General features: G+C 40.7%; 1 protein-coding gene across 1 annotated transcript in view; it reads right to left on the minus strand.

Moving 5' to 3' along the window:
* Window positions 1-859: 859 nt before the first annotated feature.
* The window catches only part of vps53 (VPS53 subunit of GARP complex), a 33,271-nt gene continuing 11,175 nt past the window's right edge, over window positions 860-22,955 (minus strand). Inside the window, 17 exon segments of the mRNA XM_080513983.1 lie at window positions 860-2,682; window positions 3,488-3,547; window positions 3,549-3,572; window positions 3,574-3,594; window positions 10,610-10,747; window positions 10,844-10,913; window positions 11,002-11,150; window positions 11,571-11,649; window positions 11,954-12,036; window positions 12,335-12,482; window positions 15,695-15,937; window positions 17,082-17,176; window positions 17,333-17,431; window positions 19,532-19,673; window positions 20,422-20,564; window positions 21,096-21,239; window positions 21,329-21,407. Coding sequence (XP_080370109.1) covers window positions 2,512-2,682; window positions 3,488-3,547; window positions 3,549-3,572; window positions 3,574-3,594; window positions 10,610-10,747; window positions 10,844-10,913; window positions 11,002-11,150; window positions 11,571-11,649; window positions 11,954-12,036; window positions 12,335-12,482; window positions 15,695-15,937; window positions 17,082-17,176; window positions 17,333-17,431; window positions 19,532-19,673; window positions 20,422-20,564; window positions 21,096-21,239; window positions 21,329-21,407 — 1,888 coding nt within the window. The 3' untranslated portion in view covers window positions 860-2,511.

The raw sequence follows: 22,955 nt of genomic DNA on the forward strand, positions 1-22,955 counted from the left end.
TTCGAGCCCCCCTCCAGTGGAGGCTTCACGTCCACAACCACGGCCGAAGAAACGCCTCCCGGACCCGTGCGGGGCCGCCGATTGGTCCGCTGGTGATTGGAAACCGGAGATGGAGCCCTGATAACTTCTCCAGACTCACATGCGAACTACTTTTTGACATCTTTTCTTGGTTTTAGGTTAAAATGACAAACATTTAATGAAGCAACATGCTGCAAATCCTTTTAAGCACTTTTTAGGTCCAGTTTATGTTCCACGTGGAAACGCCTCTTTGGTTTCAGGCCCTGTGCAAATGACAACAGCATAGTTTGTTTGGCCGATCATCCACACGGCAATGTGTTTTAGGAGATTGAAAAATGGATTCCACGGTAGAGAACTTTTAAAACACTGCCCTCTGACCAATGGATGGGCATTTTCTGAAAACGACAATGTCATCGCCTCACTTCTCGACCTGGTAACCCCGTGACCCTCTGAGCAAAGTCACTGAACATCAACAATGGTGGACTATATGCTCTAGAATGGGCTGCAGAAGCCACTGATGCTATTTGGTTTAATGATTCCATATGTTGGATTTCTGGAAAACGAGGATGTATGTGGCAGCGTTACAACGCCCCCTACAGGCTTGGCATATGTACAACATCATTTTGAGTCATGCTCATAGTGACATGTGGACGGGAGACATTTTAGGAACGAAGGGGAGAAATACGATTATTTTGGCTCGTGATACACAGCCTGAGAAACATCTCACATACACGCAAATTCAGACACTGAAAATGAGACACATACGTGTGGGCAGAGAACTATAGACATTCAAGTCACATTTTTCGAAATATTGTTTTTATTGACAGTTGTCTTCTAACAATGACACTGAACCCACAGGCGCACACACATTTGGAGACACAACTTAACCCCAAAGGCTAATTGTTTGGATTGTGGGAGGAAAACTGTGCACATAAAATCTCCATCTTCCTTGTAGATATCTCTCGCTCTTAATGTGCTTCTAAAAATGTGCACATAGTTGTTGTATGGCTGACAGATCAGCTAAACTGTCAGCAACTCATTAGGTTCAGCTGAAGTGGAAACGAAACGGCGGCGAGCACAAATTATTCTGGGTGTTTGAGTTAATCAGTCTTCATTAAACTCGCATTATTTCAACGAGCAGCTCTCCCATAAGGGTGATGTTGCAAAACTCAGCTCCACAGCCGACCCTGAAAGATGTGGATCCACGAAGTAATGACAGGAAGAAGCAGCAGAGGGAAGGCCGAGATAAACTACTAGCATTCAGGCAGCTGCATTTTATTTAGGGGCTTGTGTGTTACTGCTTGTGATTACAGGTTGATCACAATCCATAAGGTTCATGACGTTTTAGAATCAATTCAAAAACAGGATGGAATGACAAAAGAATAACATGTTACCATCTAACGCCTCTGAGCATTTCACACCCGAAGACATTGATGATGCAGGGATGTATAAAGTGATGCAGTTATTGTGAGGATTTCCACAACTTTTAAATGAAGAGAGGCACTGTCAGAATAAATGTAGAACACCGGCTGATGAAGTGGACATAATAAGTTGATTTTTCTTCCTTCCAAGCAAATGTGTTACGGTCATAATACCCAAATATACACATTCATTAAAACATACAAAATTCTTAAGTTAAAATAACTTATTTAAATCATTCCGGACTGCTAGGATAATGTCATTGGCTGCACACGTCAACTGGTGTTTGTCAAAGAAATAGAATATCTTTGACAGAAAAACAAAATTAATCTTGATTGTGAGAATTATGCAACCAACTTAAAAAATATATTTCAACATTTTGAAATACTATATTCTTAATTTTCTTACTGGGAAATCACAATACGGTAATAAAAATTAAAGCTCGAAAAGACTAAATATTTCAGTTCACCTTTAATGAATCTTAACGATATGCAAGTTCCACTGATAGAATTTTTATTTCAAAGTGTTCAATTTGACTCTAATTTTAAAAGATACACATTTTAAAATCAAAAGATTTCGTCAAAGGCTTTACGACCCAAACAAACCACGTTCTCTTTAAATGTGCAGTGCACACAAAATGTATCCCACACCTAATTCATTGAGTTATATATTATATCCAAAGAACATCCGCTTTATTTAATATTGGGCTCATTTGCAATCAGCATGGATTAGATTAAATTGGAGGGAATCGGCCAGAATTGAATTATGAGCACCGCATTCATTCTTCTGCACGCAAATGTACAAATCTCACACGTTAGTGTCACAAGAAGACAGACGGAAGATTCCAGAAGTACACAACTTTAACGCAATGATGAAACAAGTAACAACAGAGGAAGTTTCTTCATAATCCAGCACCGGGCCTACATCAGTCGGTGTTTTGCGCCTTCTCTAATCCTGCAGGATAACTCAGCAGAGCGTAATGGAATCTGTGAGATGAGGAGACTTGGCCCAGACTTGGCCCAGCCCGGCCCGGCCCACGGCCTTCAGAACTCTCTGGATGGGATTTCAGTATGTTCACAGTCTCTTCTTGATGAGTTTCTCCAGTTTGCGGATGCGGGAGGACTCCTGCTCGGGCGTGGGGGTGCTGAAGGAGAGAGAGGGGCCGCCGTCGGCCCCGGAGGGCGGGGTGGGTAGCCTCTGCCTGAAGAGCTCCAGCATGCTGCTTTGTTCGCTGCGCTTCAGACCCTGCATGCACACATCAAACCACAGAGTATTATAGACGCACGGCAACAGAGCCACAGAGTATTATAGACGCACGGCAACAGAGACCCAAAGAGAGAAGCGAGGCGGTTCAGAGGAAATGTCAGACCAGGGGGATCATGAGCTATTTACAATGCTGCGCTCACTTTCACTCTTTGTTTGACGAGAGTTTTACAGTTTAAGAACAAACACGTCTTGTTAAGGCAGAACAATGACATATTGTGCCATCACTGAAAAACTGTTTAAATCCCCCACAGTTTGTTTGCAGTCATTTCCGTCATATCTGAGATGATTATGAAACACTTTTACATCCCTATAGGAAGGACGAGGTGTATTTTAGGAAAAAAAAAAACCTAAAAACTAAATCAGAACTAAAATGAATAAATAAATCCTGCAGAACTATAAAGTGAGAGTACTACCTTTCCTGAAACACTGGGTGAGAGAACACTTGGAAAAACAAAATGACCGGGAAACATGAAATCGAATACAATGAGAGCGAAATGAGAGGAAATAGTAAATTGACGTTTTGGCTTCATGACTAAAAGAGAAGGGGAAATGGCTGGACTTTGCCCAAAGAAGCAAAATCCACCAGCCCCAACCGCCCTAATCAACACGTTATATCTTGTTTGTTTAATCCGCCTCAAGAAAACAAAGTAGGGACGGAACAAACAGGGTGTTACAGGGTGCTGTGCCTCTTGGTCGGTCCTCAACAGGAAAAAGAAAATAAACACATGCCTCTGAAACTCTGTGCCGTTTATTTTGACACACCGACGAGAGTGAAACGACTCACTTTCATATCCAGAATCTTCTGGAAGGTCTCCGGATTGCCATCAGCCAGGAGCTTGATGTAGGTTATCAACGAACACGACCGGGCAGTTCATGTGGGGCCATCACCACCCCTGCGGGAAAGTACAGTTATTGTCGGCTTCAATCCCCCCCCGACAGCCACTTTCCCTGCGAACCATCATGACGGACCCGAGTGATCTTTAAAACGATCCCACATGGGCCGAACCCCGGAGATAGAACCACGTTACAGAGCAAAACAACAAATCTATATTTAGAAACACTGATATCTTCATTCCTTCATGCAAGACGAGGCAAGCATTAGCTTTGCTGCTAATTATTCGGGGGCCGTAATGAGTGTGGGTAAAAATGAGCATTAGTCAAGAACAGGCAACCATTTTAATTGGTGGGGGGGCAAGACTTTCTGGATTTAATTCTCTTTGTCGATTGTTTTTTTCTTTTTCGTTTCAACAATGGAGACTGGATGGAAAACGTGTATCAGGAAGCATTTCTCAAAGCAGCCACAAAAGAGTCGGACCAACACATGGCTGGCAGACCCCCCCCCCCCCCCCACAACCACCACCACCCAACCCCCCATTTCATGCATAACTCTGGTCCAGCAGGGACCCCCCGCTCACAATCTCTTATCCTGCACTTCAAAAAAACGACTTAAACTGTCCTTTCAAGCTTTGCCCGAGTTGTAATGGCAGGAGGAATGGAAGGACAAAAAAATGAGAGGGCGGAGCGGCACGGGGAAGAGGAGGAATCACCAGCAGGAGAGACGGAGAGAAGGAAGAGCAGGCATGAAAGGCTCAGGATCGTGAGGAATTCTTTGCTTTCTCGCTCGTCCTGCTGACTGAGTGATTTACTTAGCAACTGTCCTGGAGCCACGCCAAGGGAAAGGCCTGGAGGGACCTTGTAAAAAAAAATAAAAATAAAAGGGGGGGGGGTTGTTTAAGAATGAAAATGGGGTTGGGGGGGAGAGAAACAGCATGTGTGTGTGTATGTGTGTGTGGGGGGGGGGGGGGGTTCATGCAGAACAAGGGTGGGTAACCTTTTAAATTCTCCACAGAAGTGGGGGGGGGGGGGGGGAGGAGGAGAGAGAGAGAGAGAGAGAGAGGAGAGGAGAGAGAGAGAGAGAGGAAGAGACGAGAGAGAGAGAGAGGATGGAGAGGGAGGAGGGAGAGGGAGAGAGAGAGAGAGAGAGAGAGAGAGAGAGAGAGAGAGAGAGAGCTGGGGACGAGTGGGAAAACAGCCACGTCTCACAAGCTCTGCAGCGGCAGGAGAGAAGGAGAGAGGCCGTCTGCCTCAGACAGACAGACGGAGAGAAATCTACCCTCTTTAGTAGAACTCAGCACCGCTTCTCCAAACAGACGACTCTAAGTTGATATTTTGACAGCTAGAGATTTAAGAGGGGAGCCGTTTTATTTCTACATGAATCAATATCTATGTATTTATCACGAAACCGCTGACTCGGTAATGTGGAAGGAGCTCCTCTTTGTTTTGCGACTCGGCTTCGTTCAGTTGCACTATTTAGGATTTAAGACTGAGACAGCAGCTCCCTCAGTGATTATAACGGCACCATTACTTGCATGAGAGTAATCAGAGAAGAAGCTCGTTGCTGTTGATACAAAAAACATGTTACAACAACTGAGCATTTCACACAGCTTGTGTTTTAAAACACATTTCTGGCTCTGTGGAGGCAGGCTCACGTTGCCTGATGCTAAAAAATATAGGGGGGGGTTAGAGACAGCAGCTCTGCAATGGTTTTCAACTGAAAGAGAAGTAACACACTTTTTGAAACTTCAGTAAAGTTAACTGTTATTCATTTCATAATAATAATTAGGTACTTGCCTATTAGCCATGAGTTAACAGGAACATATAATGTATCTACAAATATATAAATACTCCAGAAAATGTAGGAGTGTGTTTGTTAGTAATGTTTGTTTCAGTGAGCGACTGTTTCTAGAAGAAAGTCGTGCAGCACAAAGTCAACAGAAAGAAAGATGCTAGGAATCCATTAAACAATTTAGTTTTCTCCCCAGTAACTGTACACTTCTTGGATTCAACTGTGACTCATCAATCAGCCCGTCGGACTGTTTTAACAACAAGCGTCGCTGTAAAGACGAAACACTGAACTATGACGGCGCTAAAAATGATCAATTACACTAAATTAAACCTCCTCTCGAGTGAAAGTTACATAAAAGACAAGAAAAAGTCTCACATACGTAAAAATGGGTAGGAAGAAGTAAATCTTTATGCTACAATTTCCCCATTTCCTCGTTATGCTGACTAATTACTCACTTACAATAATACATTTTTTATCACTTCTTTGTCTGATCTTTTAATATATTTGAAGATAATTTTCCATTTGTACATTATTACTGATATACATACTGGTTAAATGTAATTTAGCATAATGGCAGGTTTTTATCATTCTATGAGACGTGGAACTTAAATGTTAAGAGCTTTCTTAAGCTCCTCTTCAAAATCAGTGGGTACTTTACACAAGTTCTTCGGGGTAAAAAAAAAAAAAAATCTGAAGTTACAAAAACATTTAAAGAGTTTAAAGCGCACTTCATTAACTGAAATGTTCAGGAAATTCCGCATGTCCGCTTAGATCTTTAAATGCCAAAAGTGCTCCTGCAGCTCTGCCCACTGTATTGCAGCTTTCTAGTGGGGGAAGAGAAGGTTTCATTTCAAACCTCGGAGTGTAATTTAAAACTATCGCTGAGGCGGGGCAGAGGAATTTTTGTATTGACCTTCTTTCACTGGGTTTGTCTTTCAGGGGATTTGGTCTCAGCAGAACGTGGAAGCAATTACCTGGGAGGCACCTTGATGTTACACGATGTCGATGGCTAACATGCTGGCAAACAGTACAAACGCACTCCTTAGTTGTTGTTTTTTCCGAAGCAAAGTGCCTGAAGAAAAGTTTAGATTGTCAATTTGAAACCAAACTATTTCACAAGAGCAACATAGACAACTCGTCCTTGCAGGCTGAATGTTACGAGTCCATGTGGTGTTCTCATGCAGCTGGGAACTGGTAAATTTACCAGTTGGGAATGTCCCTTTTCCCAGTTTGGAGCATTCACAACAGTTTTGCCCGAACAAATGTATCCAATAATGCTTGAAAAATCAGTCTTCTTGACAGACTTCATTGAACGTTAAAATGCAGCTATTGTGGCAGCTGGAAAGGTGAACAAAATATGTCTTCCTTATGTTGAAAAGCAATACCGTGTTTATTAGAAATAACATCCTTAGGAAATGTACAGACGAGAGATGCCACATTAGCACTTTAAGAAACTTAAGAAAAAACAGGAAAATCACACTTTGACGGCATTCAAGTGTATTTCCTCCTCTTCCTATTTCCTACTCATGAATTCAGTATTATATCTTTTGATATCACATTGTAAGTGGATGGCCTAATGAATCACATTCACTATTTTGAGAGAGTCGCATTTGTCTAATAGTTTTATCACTCCAAATCTAATATTATGGTATTTCCATACTCTTCTTTCAGTCAGACGTTTTGCCTTTACGGTTTTTATTCTGGCCCCAGGATCTCAGGTGAACCCCACATCTGTCTGAGGGAGTTTTTCTAAAGTCATACAAATCACGTTCCAGCTCAAGGGGCTTGCAGGGGTCGAGTCCAGACAGAAGATGAATGAATCCTTCTGAGTCCGGACTGTCAAAGCCTCTTTAATATGTGGCAGATGGCGCACAGTCATATAATGCATTAGGGGCATTTTTAGGGGTACTATGACAAGCTTCACACAAGCTACATTTAACAGAGAAGCATACCAGTTAATGACCAACAGGCAATTATTAAATGCTTGTCGGGGCCTGTTAGACTGTCGCTGGCTGCAGATACATGGTCACTTTTCTGTGCGAAACGGAGAAACTAGATTGTCCTGTTTACATTAATTAAGTGATCAGATGTATGTTTGCTGAGTTTATAAGCGCAGAGAATATTAGTCAATTAATAATAATTACATTGGCTGTTTGCCATATGATGCCATACCTGCAAGTCCTCCAGTGTTTTACATGGATTTGTTGCATTTAATAATGAAACTTGTTGTGTTTTCTTAAAAAGTGCAGCACTTATGAAACAGCACTTTTTTGCATGATGCGTCAATGATGTCACAAAACCCGGTGCAAGAAGAGTCATATGAAAGCCTTTACGAAACAGATATGTGCACAGATCTCCGACAGCAGAAAGCAACCTGGCGTGTTTAAATGAACCGTGGCAGGGTCATCGGCTGCAATTTCAACAGAAAAGGACCAATTTGATCAGATAGAAGTGTTTAGTTGATATAATTTTAATGTGATAGTCATTCAATCTGTTTCCTTCACTTAAAACACAGGTGTCCAACTAAATAAGGCCCGCGGGTCAAAGCTGGCCTGCAAGATGCTAAAATCTGGCCCAAGCAAATTGTAGGAATTTCCAAGAAATCCGAGATTTTTATAAAAACGAATTTCTCGAGAGTAGTAGACACAAAAAACAACACTGAGACCCGAGCTGAGACATCGTTGAGAAAAGATAGCCACCTCGTCACTATCAAACTAGCCTCAAAGTCAAGCATGAATAATGCAAACGCTATAGGAGAAGAGTTTTTGACAGTTAAAATTGGCCTTAAATTGAAATCATAGTAATTTTCAGTAGTAATTGTTTGGTTTTATGAAAACATACATTTACATAATTTTAATTTAGATTTCAAGGTTATTGCAGCAATATTTCACTGGTCATACCCACTTAAGGTGAAATTGGGTGTTATGTGACTTCTGACACACATGAAAAAGTTATTGTTTCAATTAAACAATGACAAAAAAAGGGGTTTTAAAGTAATTTTTGAAGTGATGCAGGGACATGCTTCCTCAGCACTTAAGTGGGAATGTATTATTTCTAGATATGCTCTGTAGAGTGAGTCCGTTGTTTGTGAAGGTGCCTGGAAAAATGAAAGGTGTGATTTTGTGTGTGATTTGGTATTCCAAATACCAAGAAGGAAATAAAAAATAACTCAGTAAAGTCGATCCAAAGATTCTATGTAGTTACTTATTTTATTAACTTTATTTTAATAAGGCTTTTACATTATTTATTCTCCTTTATTAAGCAGTTTTTAATCCCTCAAATGAATGACATTGCTTTAATGCATTCCTTTCTTTTATTTCTTCGTAAAACCCAGTGAATTACCTCGTGTCTGAATCTTGTAAATAAAGGTGTGTGTGTGTGTGTGTGTGTGTGTGTGTGTGTGTGTGTGTGTGTGTGTGTTGAAGCATAGTTGCAAGATGTTACTGATTTACTTACTCACACCTTTCCACTGGCTGAAGGTCAACCATAATACTGAGTGTTAGTAAATGGGTGTGTATGTGTGTGTGTTTCATTAAACCAGCAGTGCATGCCCCCCCCCCCCCCATGCGAGTTGGATGATTTTGTGAAAACATGCTCATAAAGTGCCATTGCAAGTGGGGTTAACGACACAATTTAAGGGCTATTCTGCCAAAAATAAACTCTAAGTAGGTAATCTCCTGAAGTGACTCAAGACAAACATTTAAAGCTGGCTCACCACGCCGACCACAAAACACTCGCACGAGAAATATTTGTTCAGGCTATTGTTGCTCCTTACGATGAAACCTCGATCGGTGGAAAAGCAGTTTGACTGCAGGTTGTGCCAAACTACTCTTGGTCAAGTGTTACCGTCAGTACTGGAGCTTGTGTTGAACTGGATATGTCAAAGCTTCAAAATCAAATCTATTAAATGGCAAAACAATTAAAAAAAGAACAAGAAAAATAGAGTGCACTTAAACATAAAGGTCTGACTGAACTTCTAAACTAAAGCCTTTAAAGGTCAGAAACTCAAGCTGTTCTGGTAAAAATGACCGGCACGAGTTTAGCCACCCAAGTTATAAAAGTCATAAAACCTCAAGTGTCTCATAAAGATGGAGAAGGGTTGATACCGTGTTTAAGCTGAAGAATCTTGTATTTACAGTTCAACTCGGGTTCTCATTAAAAACCATCAGTTTCAGAGGGAAGCTCGTTCAGGGTTTAGACGTGAAAGTTGAACAGTTTCAAATAATCCGCAGTGGCCTCAGGTGGAAGGTGGAGAGTTTTTCCAACATTCATCAGGGCAAGGCAAAAGTGGAACGTGTTCTGAAAAAGTCGCCGACTGCTACAATGCACAGATTGACCTCAATTGCAAGTCAAAGCGCTTCTGTGGAATCAACGACTGAAAGTCTTCGTTAACAATTAAATGTGTTCTTGCTTTGTCAATAGAATACATTCAAATAAATTCATCTTTACAAAATATCTCGGTTCAAATTACTTGGAGAGCAAATAATGCAATTCCATTTAGTAATTACCCTAAGGTTACTGACTTTGTAAACAAAGGAGATTATAAAACACGGTCTTTAAAAGTCTGTTAAAAGACTTGACTAATTACAACATTTCCGGACAAAGGAGGAAATAAAAACTAATTGGACTCAAAAAGGTGTGAAAAGCAAAAAAAAACTACAGATTGAATGTTACTGTATCATGTAAATGTGTCTACTATGAACCTGCTGAACTTATTCGGAAGCGTTTCTCGCCGATGGCGTTTTACAGAGGACAACTTGACGTGAGAGATTGATATTGTTGTGGTAACCTGCAATTTCATCTCACAATAGTCTTGAACAAGGGATTGTGGTATTAGTTTAGTGGAAAGCTGTCTTCAGTGGTTGGAAAAGGCCAGGATTTTATCAGAAAATCATCCAAAATGATATTGTAATGCAATATGTCTGATTGGTAAATCTGCTTGGGGTCCATGCAGACACGAGGCGTAGAGCATCCTAAGTTCTGAAAGGTGTCCCGATGAAGGTTCATTTTGTACCTAATTAATTTATAGATTGTCATTTCCTACAATTAATGTAGTTGGGTTTTTTTTTCCACACATCTTGCCACCACTTTAAGAACAAGAATTTAAAAACAAATACTAGTTCATTTCAGTTATGCAAGTTTTTGTAATTCTCCATTTTCGCCCCTGAAGGAAAGGTTTAGCTCTGCTTGTTTCAGACATTGAGAGTTTTCCACTTTCGAGCTGCATAGAAGTAAACCTCGGAGTCTAATCTGCATTGATGTCTCCTCCCGACTCCTCACCTTCAGGATCATTTCTGCACGCGTCATTCCTTTCACCACGATCTTGGTGTAGCTGGCAGGCGCCTTCCGGATAACCTGGGATCCAATTGAGGGCAGATCCAGCAGGACCGTCTTCAGGGAGTGTGTATCGAGCAGGAGCTGCATACGCAAGAGGAAAAACTCAGGTTTAAAAAGTCCACATTAAAAAAACAAAATTATACACGCAAGTGTGAATAATCCAGAAATGGAACGCACTTGTTCAGCTCCAACCATGCTGATCGGCTTACATCGAAACAAGTGGTTGATGAATTTGGGGATAAATGAGCTGAGGGCGAAAACAGAAGAAACAAAAAGATTAACTTTCCAAAAACAACCCACATTTAAAAAAAACTATTAGCGTGTTTGTAGCATACTTGGTGAACTTGATGCAGAATTGTGTGAAGTATTTGCGCGTTGAGGCGAGATTGTCTCTGATGATTGGCACATTTTGTTTGATGTGCATGATAATTGACGTTACGTAAGGACTCTGGTCCCCGACATGCTCCACACTCTGCCACGGCATCTGTGGCGGAGGGATGGAGGTCAGACAAAGATCCAGCATCTTGTACAAGTAAATCACTGATTAAAATAGTAAAAGAAAAAATTAAAATCTTTTTATTTCATTTATCCCATAATCCCTTTAAACCTTTTTTTAAGGTTTGGGACGGACACCATGGAAATATCCCAATAGGACTCTCTTTTTTTTCCCCTTTTATATTTGAGTGGAGGGTTAACCTATCAAATGTTTTAAATTAAAACACAAGACAACACTTCAAAAATCTCAATATTACAAATTTCAAAATAAAACAGACATGTTTCATTCTGAATGTCTAAATTCTCCAATCCTGCAGTTTGTCTTCTTGCAGCTTCTTTTCAGGGTTATAGTACATGTTAATCTTTTAATGAACATTAAAATCTTACATGATAAGTGAGTGTGTCTCACCTTGCTCATAGCAGTCAAAGCAGGATCACAGGCAGCGTCAAGATCCTGAACAAGCAGCTGAATACTGTTTGAGATCACACTGAAACGAGAAAGGCACACATTAAATTCACACTTTCCCACCCACACAGTGGAACAGTTCATTTTTTTACTGAAATTGAATTCAATCTTGAATAGTTTCTTTAATACACATGAATTCAATTTTATGAATCTAGCTTATAGGTATTAAATATCAAAGTCACAATATATTGTATGTTATTATAATATGTTTTCCTTATTTTTTTCTCCATTTTTGTTTTTCTTAAATCAGAGCCCATAATTATCACAATTACCTTTTTTTTTCTTGCTCCAAAAAATGAAAACAGCTGCTTGAGATTCTCACTTACGTGCTAAATGTATCCATCTCCCCGGTTAAATTAATTCTCTCCACCAAGACTTTGTCTACTTTCTCCTTCAGCTTCTCTTCCAGCTGAAACACATACACAAATAAATATGAATGCACTCATACACAAAACAAAACAAACAAATAAAAAAAAAACAAATCTGTGCATGAACTTTTACAATACTTGCTGTGCACGAGCCGCAAAAACCAAGGGGATCAATTTAAGTTTGTTTTATTTGGAACTTGCATTAAGTGTCTCTTAAAACACTCAACCAGGCATGTATCAGGCCGTAAGTGCTGCCATATTAGGGGATTTTTCCACCGATAAACGTCTACTTGGAATCAATGGAAGGAGGGCTTTGTGTGAGTGGGTTGGCGTACGTGCCTGTTGTGTGGTGGCGAGGCAGTACTCGGCCGTACTGAGGATGCTACAGATGAGGCAGAGTTCATCCACGGTGAATTTTGCCGCTTCGGAGCCCTCCTTTTCCTTCAGCAGACTGCTGATGGTGAGACCACCGCTGTTGCTGCTGGATCTGGAGGAAGATTGAGAAAACAGAAGGACAAAACACAAAAGTATTTTGAGGGTTCAGTTACATTCATACGAAGTGTCTTGTGATACATCCAGCAACTTATTGTTGTTGCTTTTTTAGACAAATATACACATCAGTTTAGTCAGGAAGTAAAGCTGGACAATCTCAGAGATCAGCCATGAAAGTGGATTTAAAAAAACAAATGTATTTTTTTTTTTATTGGACATCATTATATCATAGAAGTAAAAAAACAAACAACACCTAAAAATGTTTTGTTTTCCTTGAACGCCATAGTTACTACAAATAAAATTTAAATAAAACAAAAATGTTCACCTGCATTTGTAATCTGCCACTAAATGAAAGTATAATTTTCAAGTTTCTGTTCTTTACCAGAATATTTATTTTTCTCATGACTTTACACTTCCCAACATCAAAACACAAATATCTGTACTTTCTCTGGGTGTATTAATCAGACCGACTCAGTAATTCTTTAAACCTGTATGGAGGATGAATCATAGTGACAATGAGGTTTAAATGATCAATACAGCAACTGAAGGAGTTGACAACCTTAAGAGTGATCAATTTATGTCAACAACAGCTTAAAGGCAAATTTCTAATTCTGTTAATAAATGTTATTTCAAAGTAGATTTAAAATGGTGTATCAAATAAGTTACTTTTTTGACTTGTTTACTACTATTACAATTTGAAATGGTGCTTTTACGTCTCACAGAGTTTTTTGGGTTTGAAACTCGCATATCTGTACTTCAACTTCTGTAAACAATGCAAGTCTTTTTTGGCATCTTTGGTTGATACACAAAGGTAAATGAGCCTGCACAGTGCTTCACAATGACATAAAGAGGTTGTGTCACACCGCCAGGTAGACAAGTACACTATTACATTGGTTAACACTGTCAAAGATGGTTTACTTTACATATACGATCATTTATGAGGCTTACATTTGCAGTAGCATTGAGACAGGTTACATTATTTTTCCAAAATATGACAGAATTTTTATATATATATTTATATATGTGTGTGTGTGTGTGTATGTGTGTGAAGTTAAGATATTGACTTGCTGAAATGTGAAATAGAAAAACCCAAAGAAAGTTAAATAATAGCTAATGATATATAGCTCCAGTGTAACACTACTGATTTAATTTTGAAGTAATCTGTAGTTTCTCGAGTGATGGTGATGGTTAGTGTTGTGTAATTTAAACATTTGTGGTTGGACTTGAAGTTATTTATTTCTCATTCAAACATAATCATGTGCCTCTTTATATTATAGGTTATGGCCTCAAGATGTTGACTTTTATTCCTCTAAAAACAGGGTGAGGTTGAACCCCCAGTGCTCCTGAAACTTTAAGAAAATACAATCTGTGTGGAACATATTTTCTTAGTTTTAATACCAGGTGAAAAAAAAAAGAAAAAAAAGAAGGTATTTTTTAGTAACTGAGACACAAAGGGAATAATTAGAAGCAGATGCAAATGTATGGATGTTGGGCATGGAAAGCCTCATTGGTGACCCCGTCGTTAATAAACGTCATAACAGAGACATTTGGGTTAAACCGCATCATGGCTCCTTTTGAGGGCCCCACTTCAAAACCAGCTCACAGCACCGGTGTCTGCCTGCATGCGTCTGGAAGTGAACGCACTTGCACCGAGTGCATCTATGACAGCGCTTGTATTCCAGTCAAGAGCGTGTTATGTATTAGTCGGCAAGCACAAGTGTGCAATTAACAGAGAGAGAGCTGTGTGTGTGTGTGTGTGTGTGTCACTGCCAGCGATGAGCTCTAATGTGGCCAATGAGCCTAAGATGTTTTTGCTGGTAGCGTATTAGACGTTGCCACAATGTAACGAACTCCAGATAGTTCATGGCATGCCACACTGATCCATCAAACACAGCGAGGCTTGATGATGTTGGCTTCAAGCTAAACTCCCCAACAGCCGCAGCGCCATACCGAGACACAGAACGAGGGTGTGGCATGCTTGTTTGTGGAAAAACACGTCCCGAATAAATTGTGTTCTGTTGGTGTTGCTGACCAGGAAAATGTTCTGAAGCTGACAGATGGAAATCGTCGAGGCAGTCGAAATAGCTCAGTTATGTCTTATAATTTGATGCAGTCTTGCAGTATTAACCCAGAAGTCATTTATCTTTCTTACCATTATTAGGCTACATATACGCAGACTCATTGAAACGTGGTTTAATGGACATTTTTAAATGATTTGTTGTCTATTTAAGTTGAACCAACAGGCAAGTAAAAATTATTACGAGCAATTTGCTTCAGTTGCTGGAGATCGTTAGTCTTTCATTTCAGACTGAGTGTCTGACACGGATATACAAGTCAACAAAATGTACAAAACTATCCAACCAAAGCATTCCAGTGTGGGAACATTAGGACAACAGAGAATTGACTTGTTTGGATTTCTGTCAACAATCCACATGAAACTCGAACGAAAAGTATCATCTTTTAACTAATTTATTACCTGATGTGTATCATTTAGCCCCAAACTTAACTGCTCCTACTGAAGACGATCCGAATACCGGTGAACAATTCTGAAGCGTCGTTCATAAAGAAAAACTGAAAATTTGTTAGAAACATAAAACACAGGCAACTGCCAGACTTACAGTATCGTATTATGTCTTATGAATATCTGGTGAAGCCTTGAGGCTGCACATTACAGAGTTTTGGTTTTGTATGTATGCATGTATGCTTTGATATTTACGACTGTAAAATGTTCAAAAATGTAGGAAGTGAGTGCTTCTTTCAATATCGGACATTTCTTCAATATTGCTACATTTTTGACAGTACTGAGAAACTCATATTACAAACGTATGGCAGACCAGTGAATTTTGTCAGTGATGAGACAGTTGAAGAGAGAAAGTCCTGAGGGCGAAGCTCTGTGATGCTGCTGTTCTGGTAGTTTTTGAAACTCAAGCTGCCATGGGCAATCTAGTAGTTATGGCTGTGAGAATTGTATGACAACCTCCCTCAGTGGTGACAGGGCAGGATTTTAAGACTAAAATTGGAGGTTCAAAGGGACACACACTTCCCAATGATTCAGTAAATAACATCACTTTATGCTGAAGTGATAATAAAACGTGTGTTTGTCTTTTATTGAAATACTGGCTTTGTTAATTCTATTAAAAAGTAGGGTTTATTGCCAGGAACTGTTGAACATTTTGCAAACACTGACCAAACTGGAGTCAATCTTACTTCGGCAAGTTTCCAGAGAGGATCTTCCACGCGTACTCTCTGAGGAACTTCTGGAAGATGGTGGTGAGGGCGATCATCGGCTCCCCTGTGCTGAGCTGAGAGCACTGCACCATGCACTTCTTGTAATACACAAAAAGGTCAGCGCAGCTCGGCAGCACGGCACCGCCCTCCTCCGTGCCCGCCTTGGGTGGGCCCTGTGCCCGGAAATCAGCCACAAACCGGTCAATCAGTTCACCCAGGTTCCTGCAGACAGCCAAAATAGATCCAGCCAGACGCACACACACGCATGCACGCACGCACACACACACACACACCACATGAGTGGTTTGATTTCGGGCACATGAAAAGAATTAAAGAAATCAAATAAAAACATGAGGAACGTATGATAGGTCCCTTAGCCCTGAAAAAAATTAAAAACCAATAACAAGCAAACAGACACATGAATAGGCATTAAAAAAACAAAAGCAAAAAAAACAAACTCTTGCAGGCATCCAAATGTTCAGTACTACAGTCAACAGGTCTGCAGCCAGTTGCTGTGGCCCTTTCCTGCAGAATCAGGGAACTAAAGCCAAGGACAAAACAAGCAGGCACTGTTCTTCTCTGCTGCTTCCCACTGGGGACAAGCCGATCTACCAATTGCCTGTTTAAGGCCTTTTGGATTGAAGTGAAATGAGGTTGTAGCTGCAGAATAGGTCAATCCGCTCCCCTTGGACGAATAGCGCTGAGCGCTCCAAAGAGCAAAGAGCCAGGGGCTGCTTGAGCACAGTAGTCCCAAAACTGTGCACAGTTTTAGGAGCCATCACCAACGCGAAGGGGGTGGGTGGCTGATGGTGAAGAAGACCAAGAAAGGCGAGGAGAAAATGACACGAACAGAATGAAAAAAAACAAAACAAAACAGAGAAATATACAGAAAGGATAGAGTTGTACTTTTTGGGAAACAAACAAGACATTAAAAAGAAAAGGAATTAAACAATTACACAAAAAGGAAGCTGGAGAAAGGCTACAAAAAAAAGAAAAAAAAATTAAAGAGGTGGGAAAGAAAATAGGCAGATCTGCTGCGGCAGCACTTATTCAACCTCCCTCTCTCTTCCTCTCGGTGTCTGTGGTCGTGCAGCTAATGGGAAACATTTCTGCCACAGCAGAGAGAGAGAGAGAGAGCGAGAGAGAGCGAGAGAGAGAGAGAGAGAGAGAGGCATGCACAGGAACAAGAGATGGAAAGACAGAGGAGGCAATGAAGCTGAATAGGAGGAGGGGGATCTGATTGATGAAGCGGGGCAATGGAAAAAGCATGCAAGTGCCAGCTTCACACACAACCTGCTCCTCATTCTGGGATTTATGCACCACGGCCTAATTCCACACTCTCTCCCTCCACTAGTGTGTTCCTCACTTGTCTTGAGACTCGATGTAGACGTATAGATGAGGCTCGAAGCACTTGGAGACGATGCCGTGGAAGGGGTTGTCCGCAGCTTTGGGCTTTCTGGGCTGAATGAGCGGAAGGAAATGGGCTATTAGTGAGATAACGACAACAAGGCATTTTAGTCAGCCTGGGGGTGTGTGTGCGCGAGGGGGGGGGGCTACATCAGAGGGCCGCTTCATGTTGCACAAATAGTTCAATGGTGTCAATCTCGGTCAACTCACCTTAGCGAGATCCTCCTCCTTTTCTGTGCCCACATCCTCTCCGGCTTCGTCCTCCAGGAAGGGGTTGGTTGGGTCGAGAGGGCTCTCTGGCCTCTTTTGCTGTATGTTGTACAACATAAGGAGTAATGTATTGAACTGAATTAGAATAGCAGAGGAAGGTATTGACTGTAGCAAATGTGATGAGCCCAGATCAATGCATAATCTCTGCTGCTATACAAGTTTTTATTACATGTATCTCCCTCCCACAGTAGCAGGCTGCAAGAATAACTTTAAATAAATATATATTTATATCCAAGTAACTCTTGGTGATCTTGAGTGAAAGCATTTGTTATTAGGCAGTCAGTCTAAGATTACAAGGGATTATCATCTTGCACTATGCATCAAGATTTATTTGGTCAGATTTCCACAGAAATGTCACATTAAATGATTGTGATATTACTGGTGATGATCAGACAATAACCACGATGACCAACGCATGCATGCGAATGTACAACTTGGAACTACAAATGAATTGTCCCTTGTGGGATAAATAAAGGTGACTGAATCTAAATAAAAATATACATTTTGATATGGTAAAATGGTAAAAGGTAAGTGGATTTCACTTGTATAGCGTCTTACAGCTGCATGGGCAGCCCTGAAGTGCTTTACATCGTGCATCACATTCACCCATTCACACACCACTGGAGGCTGCAGCCATACAAGGTGCTGTGACTCCAGTGTTTCCATCTTTCAGAGAGTCAGGTGGTTCGGTTCTTATATGCCTGCAACCGTCACACCTGTGACACTTTGTTGGTCAGTAGAACTTCCCAAAGTGGGTCTTTGAATAAAATACTTCTTCTCTTGGTCTCACCAGTTTCTATGCATATCCCACCTTGCATGTGTATAATATTCAAAACATTTCTGTACAAGTCAGATTTCTACATGTCTTCATGCTTTTGACGAACCTGCGCCTCCAATTATCAACCTAAAGCCCCGATTGAATTAAAAAACCTAAACGGAATGAGTGTGAAATGAACTGAAAATGCCTCTGTCTCACCAAAACATTATCAGCTCTCAGTGAAGCCGGCCCCAGCGGCTTTCACAAAACTTATTTTGCCATTTGTAATCCGTCTTGACACTGCATACGTCTTTCCCCTGAACTCACCCACATGACCTGAATTGACAGCCTGTGACACACCACACGTATACATGTGGGTGCAGTGTGGATTAAACTATGCAGTTTTATGAAAAGGGACATAAAGAGAATTTTTTTTATTGTCATTGCAATTAAAAGTCAAACAAAAGGTAGTGACATTTGTTTGACGCAGGATACAGGTATATTTCACTGCCTATCTTTGCAAACTCCGCATGTGTACATAAGCACATCTGTAAGCATGTGTGTATTCATGTATTAGTGCGTGTACATGTGTATATATTGATGTTTGTTTATGGGCATACTTGTATCTGTCTATATTTCTATTTGTGTGTGTAAACTGATACCGAGCCATCCTGGTTGCCTTGGGCTAACTTTCATGGATCATTAAATCAAGAGTTTCTTTAAAGACAAGCAACTAAAGTTTAATATTTTTAATTAGGCACTTCAATTTGTTAGAGAATGGTCATTTTGCCTTAGGCGTTTTACATTTTTTTAATCAAAATCACCACAGTGTAAAAAAAGCATGAAGTACAAATGAGTGACGTCTTTGCCTTAGCCAACACTGAACAAACATGATTCAGATGTTTATTGTGGACGACTCACAAAACCAGGAAATAATTAGTCACCCAGTTGTCCTCAGAACGGAAGTTCTAAAAGGAATTTTGAATTTCAAGCAGTTTTTTCGGGATTGATGAGCTAATATTGCAATGAGGCTGAAATTCAAAATTTGCACTTGGACAATGCTGAGAAGTTGAGATCTCTGTGCGCAATGCACCAATAGGGGTTGTAAGTTGTAATGCTGCTTTCACGGCACGTCAAAGCCTTTTGCTTAATCCAGAGTGGTACATACATGAAGTATGAAGGTGGCGTAATGTTTTCATTTGGAACAACTTCACAGAGCACATCTCTTAACAAAATGTACTAATTTTAGGTTTATAGCAAATTTTATAGCAATTCCTGAATCAACTGATTCAGGAATCTGAGGTAGCTGGAGTGAAACGGCTGTTAGAAATGCAATGAGTCATGTGTGTGTGTGTGCGTGTGTGTGTGTGTTTTTTTCTCACTCCGGGAATGTCTGTCAAGGTGCATCCTGTGAATCGTTTGGCCAATAAACCCTCAAAGTTTGTTGTCCTCTGGATGGCAAACAGGAGCAATTTCACCTCGATCTCCTTTGCCCTTGTCCGCATCACTTTTGCTAGCTCCACCCTTAAGACACACACACACACACACACACACACACACACACACACACACACACACACACACACACACACACACACACACACACACACACACACACACACACACACACACACACACACACACACACACACACACACACACACACACACACACACACACACACACACACACCATTGTAGCATAACATTTGATTTCAACACTTTGTCATCCCAAAAGACTTGCAATGATCCTTGTTAGTACATTATTTTAGTCCTACAGCTCTACTTTCAACACAATCATGTCTTCTCAGGGCTTTTCCTGAACACATAATTTTTGCCAGATGTTTTTTTATTTTATTTTTTTTATTATTTTTCCTGGTTACTGCCAGGAGTGACACACATTGTCAGTACTTTGTTCCCTCTTCTAGCTGAAAGGAGTAGACTGTCACTGCTCATGTAGGCCACCTATGGCAAGTGTGCAGAAAAACTGTACTGGATCCCCGACTCATGCCACACACACTTCATAACAATAGGGCTCACTTCATAAAAATGAAAAGTCCTGAGAACCAATTTCTCGATGACTGCTTGCATAATTTAGTTGAATTTTCCTTCTTTTTTTCCCAGGGTTTTCCATTTTCTTTTGGATGGAGAGACCGTATTTAAAAGACACGATAATTAGAGCAATTACATGCAATGTGCTTCACTACTACAGTTGAGCACCAACACCAGCTTGAGGCTGTGCTTTTCATATCATATGCTCTGTGCGTCTCCACCTGGTGATGTTGCAGAACTCCACAGCGATACGCTCCGTCATGCACCACTCCTCAGGGAACATGCGCCCGTATTTCTCCTCGTAGTCTAATAGTTGCCGCTTGATCCAAGCGTAGCGGCGGTCGATCTTGTCAAGCCAGGCGACCTGAGAAACAGCAAAATGCTTCTTAAAGACCGTCCAGTCAGAATGAGAAAACGCTGCAGCGTAAGAAGGCCCTCAAAGAAAAAAGAAAGAGGTATATTTACTTTTAGCAGTTTAACACAGTGGAGAGCAACATACAATCACAGTCAATATTTAATGTGACCACCTTTTGACTTGAGAACTGGATCGATTCTTGCCAGTAAATAAACAGTTCTTGAACAAACTTTGGAGGTACGTTTTCTAAAAGAATTGTCAGGATTAAGCACAGATCGTCTGTGGATGTACTCTGGCTCAAATTCTTATATTTCTTCAAACTACCAAAACTTTCAGGACTTCCAATACATCTTTTCACAGTCGGAATGTACTTAATGATTTTTTTTATTTTACTGTGCTACAAAGCAAATCTGATGATTTTCGCATTCTCAAGAGTTGTATTTCTTCCACGCTTTGGCTCAAACCTTTACATGTACAGTACCGTAGGTCGTTTGCAACAAAAACAGATTCATAACCCTGTTTCTTTCAGTTCTTACTCACGTCTTGGTTTTCCTGGAAAAGGACTAGATATTCCGAGAGGTGCTGCCTGATGAACTTTTTGATGATTTCCTGTTTGATGCGTGGGTCGAGCACATTTGCCACCAGACAAGCGTCCCTTAACACGTTACTGGGTCCACCTGGTCTCTGTGTGCAGAGATCGAATTTACTTTTTAAAGGTTGGAATAAATGAAAAGACCGACCTCAAAATCTGCATCGTTATTGACCATATTTACCTTGGAGCCCTGAGAAGGGAAGGCCTCTTCAAAATCTGCCAGGATCTGCGTCCCCAGTTCACTCTGTGCTGCTTTCACTCTGTAGGACAAAAAAAAAAAATTGCTGTGACTGAATATTCAATCAGCTTTTCAATCTCCCCGACATTGCATTAAAATGTCAGCATTTCTATGCGGAAACACGCAATATACAACCTTGAGGCCTGAATATTTCAACTCAGCCACTATGGCTGACACTTTTTATGACTAACAGTCCGTCAAGGGTGACTGAGCTATTGTCCGAGAATGAGGAGAGAAAGACCCTCTGGGAATTTTAAATCCATCAACTGTGTATATACATTTTAACTTCTTGCAATCACAAGGGAGCAGTTGATGCATTGTCAGCGTGTCGGAACCAAATAAAGAATCTGTGGAGTGAAAGATTTCGAAAAACTTCAAAAATGGTGCGAAGCTGTGGAGTCCTCGGTGTCTGTGTGCATCCAAAAGCAGCCAAGCCAGGTTAATCAAGGACAAGACCCAGAGCCACGACAGCCATCCAGAATAAACAGTAGAGGGAGGGGAGTCATTATCAGATGCCGAGTGGATTAGTAGCCCCTATTTCAATAATGACTGGCCACTCCTGTCTGGTGGGCTGCGGAGCATTTAGACTCCAATCACGCACACGGAGAGCAGCTCACAGTGACAGGTTTGATGTCTGCGGCTCCACGCGTACGCCACCACATGGTGCAGCTTTGCACAAGCCAATCACTGCCTCTCCATTTCTCTCCTTGTGCCACAGCTGAGAGGTGCAAGATGAGACAGTGAGAAAAGTATTAAGCGACGAGGAGGGAAAAGGCTTATTAAAAAATAATCACAGTTGAACTTCTTCAGAGGTGACAGCTGCACCGACTCCATTTAGTCACGGTTCAAACACTTCAAAGTATTGTCTGGACAAAAGGTTAATTTCTCTGCGAATTAAAAAGAGAGGTGTCAAAGGGAGACTGTCATAAAGCTCTAATATGAATATTAGCCTGTAGCCTGGTAGAAGTTCCACACATTTTTTTAAATAAAGCTGAACAGTGATTTTTACCAGAACTACTGTCTTGATAGACTTAACAACCTTTTATTACCTTGAGTCCGAGACCTTTACTCGTCTCTTCATCTCTTTCTTGTATGGGATTCTTATAGGAGCAAATTGCTTTAAATATGCGCGTGGGCAGCTTTGTGCCTGTCAGTCGGTATATGTCACTGAATGGTAAGTGTCTGTCTTGTAATGAGAGCCATTGGAGCATACTTAAGTTTTGTCTGGAGACAGATTTGCATATAAAATGTACTAAAATGTGTGTGTTCAATCAAAATTGTGTGAAATGTTTGTTTGGACTGACAATAATGAAAAGCATGCCAAAATCTCAGTAAGCACAAATATATTAAATTCTGCATGCACAAATCTCATTGCAGATACTTATATCCAAATGAGGGTCCACACATATACACAACTCTCCGTGCGACTATAATAGCACTGTATTATTGTGTACTGGTTACAACACTGTTCATGTTTTCTCACAGACGTCCCTTCATACTTTTTATCAGCTTTTGGCATCCAGCTGTCGGCCCTGCCTTCATATCATTCCCTTCCCTGTTTCTCTCCTCT

This window comes from Blennius ocellaris, assembly GCF_963422515.1.
Source record: "Blennius ocellaris genome assembly, chromosome: 2".
NCBI lineage: Eukaryota > Metazoa > Chordata > Actinopteri > Blenniiformes > Blenniidae > Blennius > Blennius ocellaris.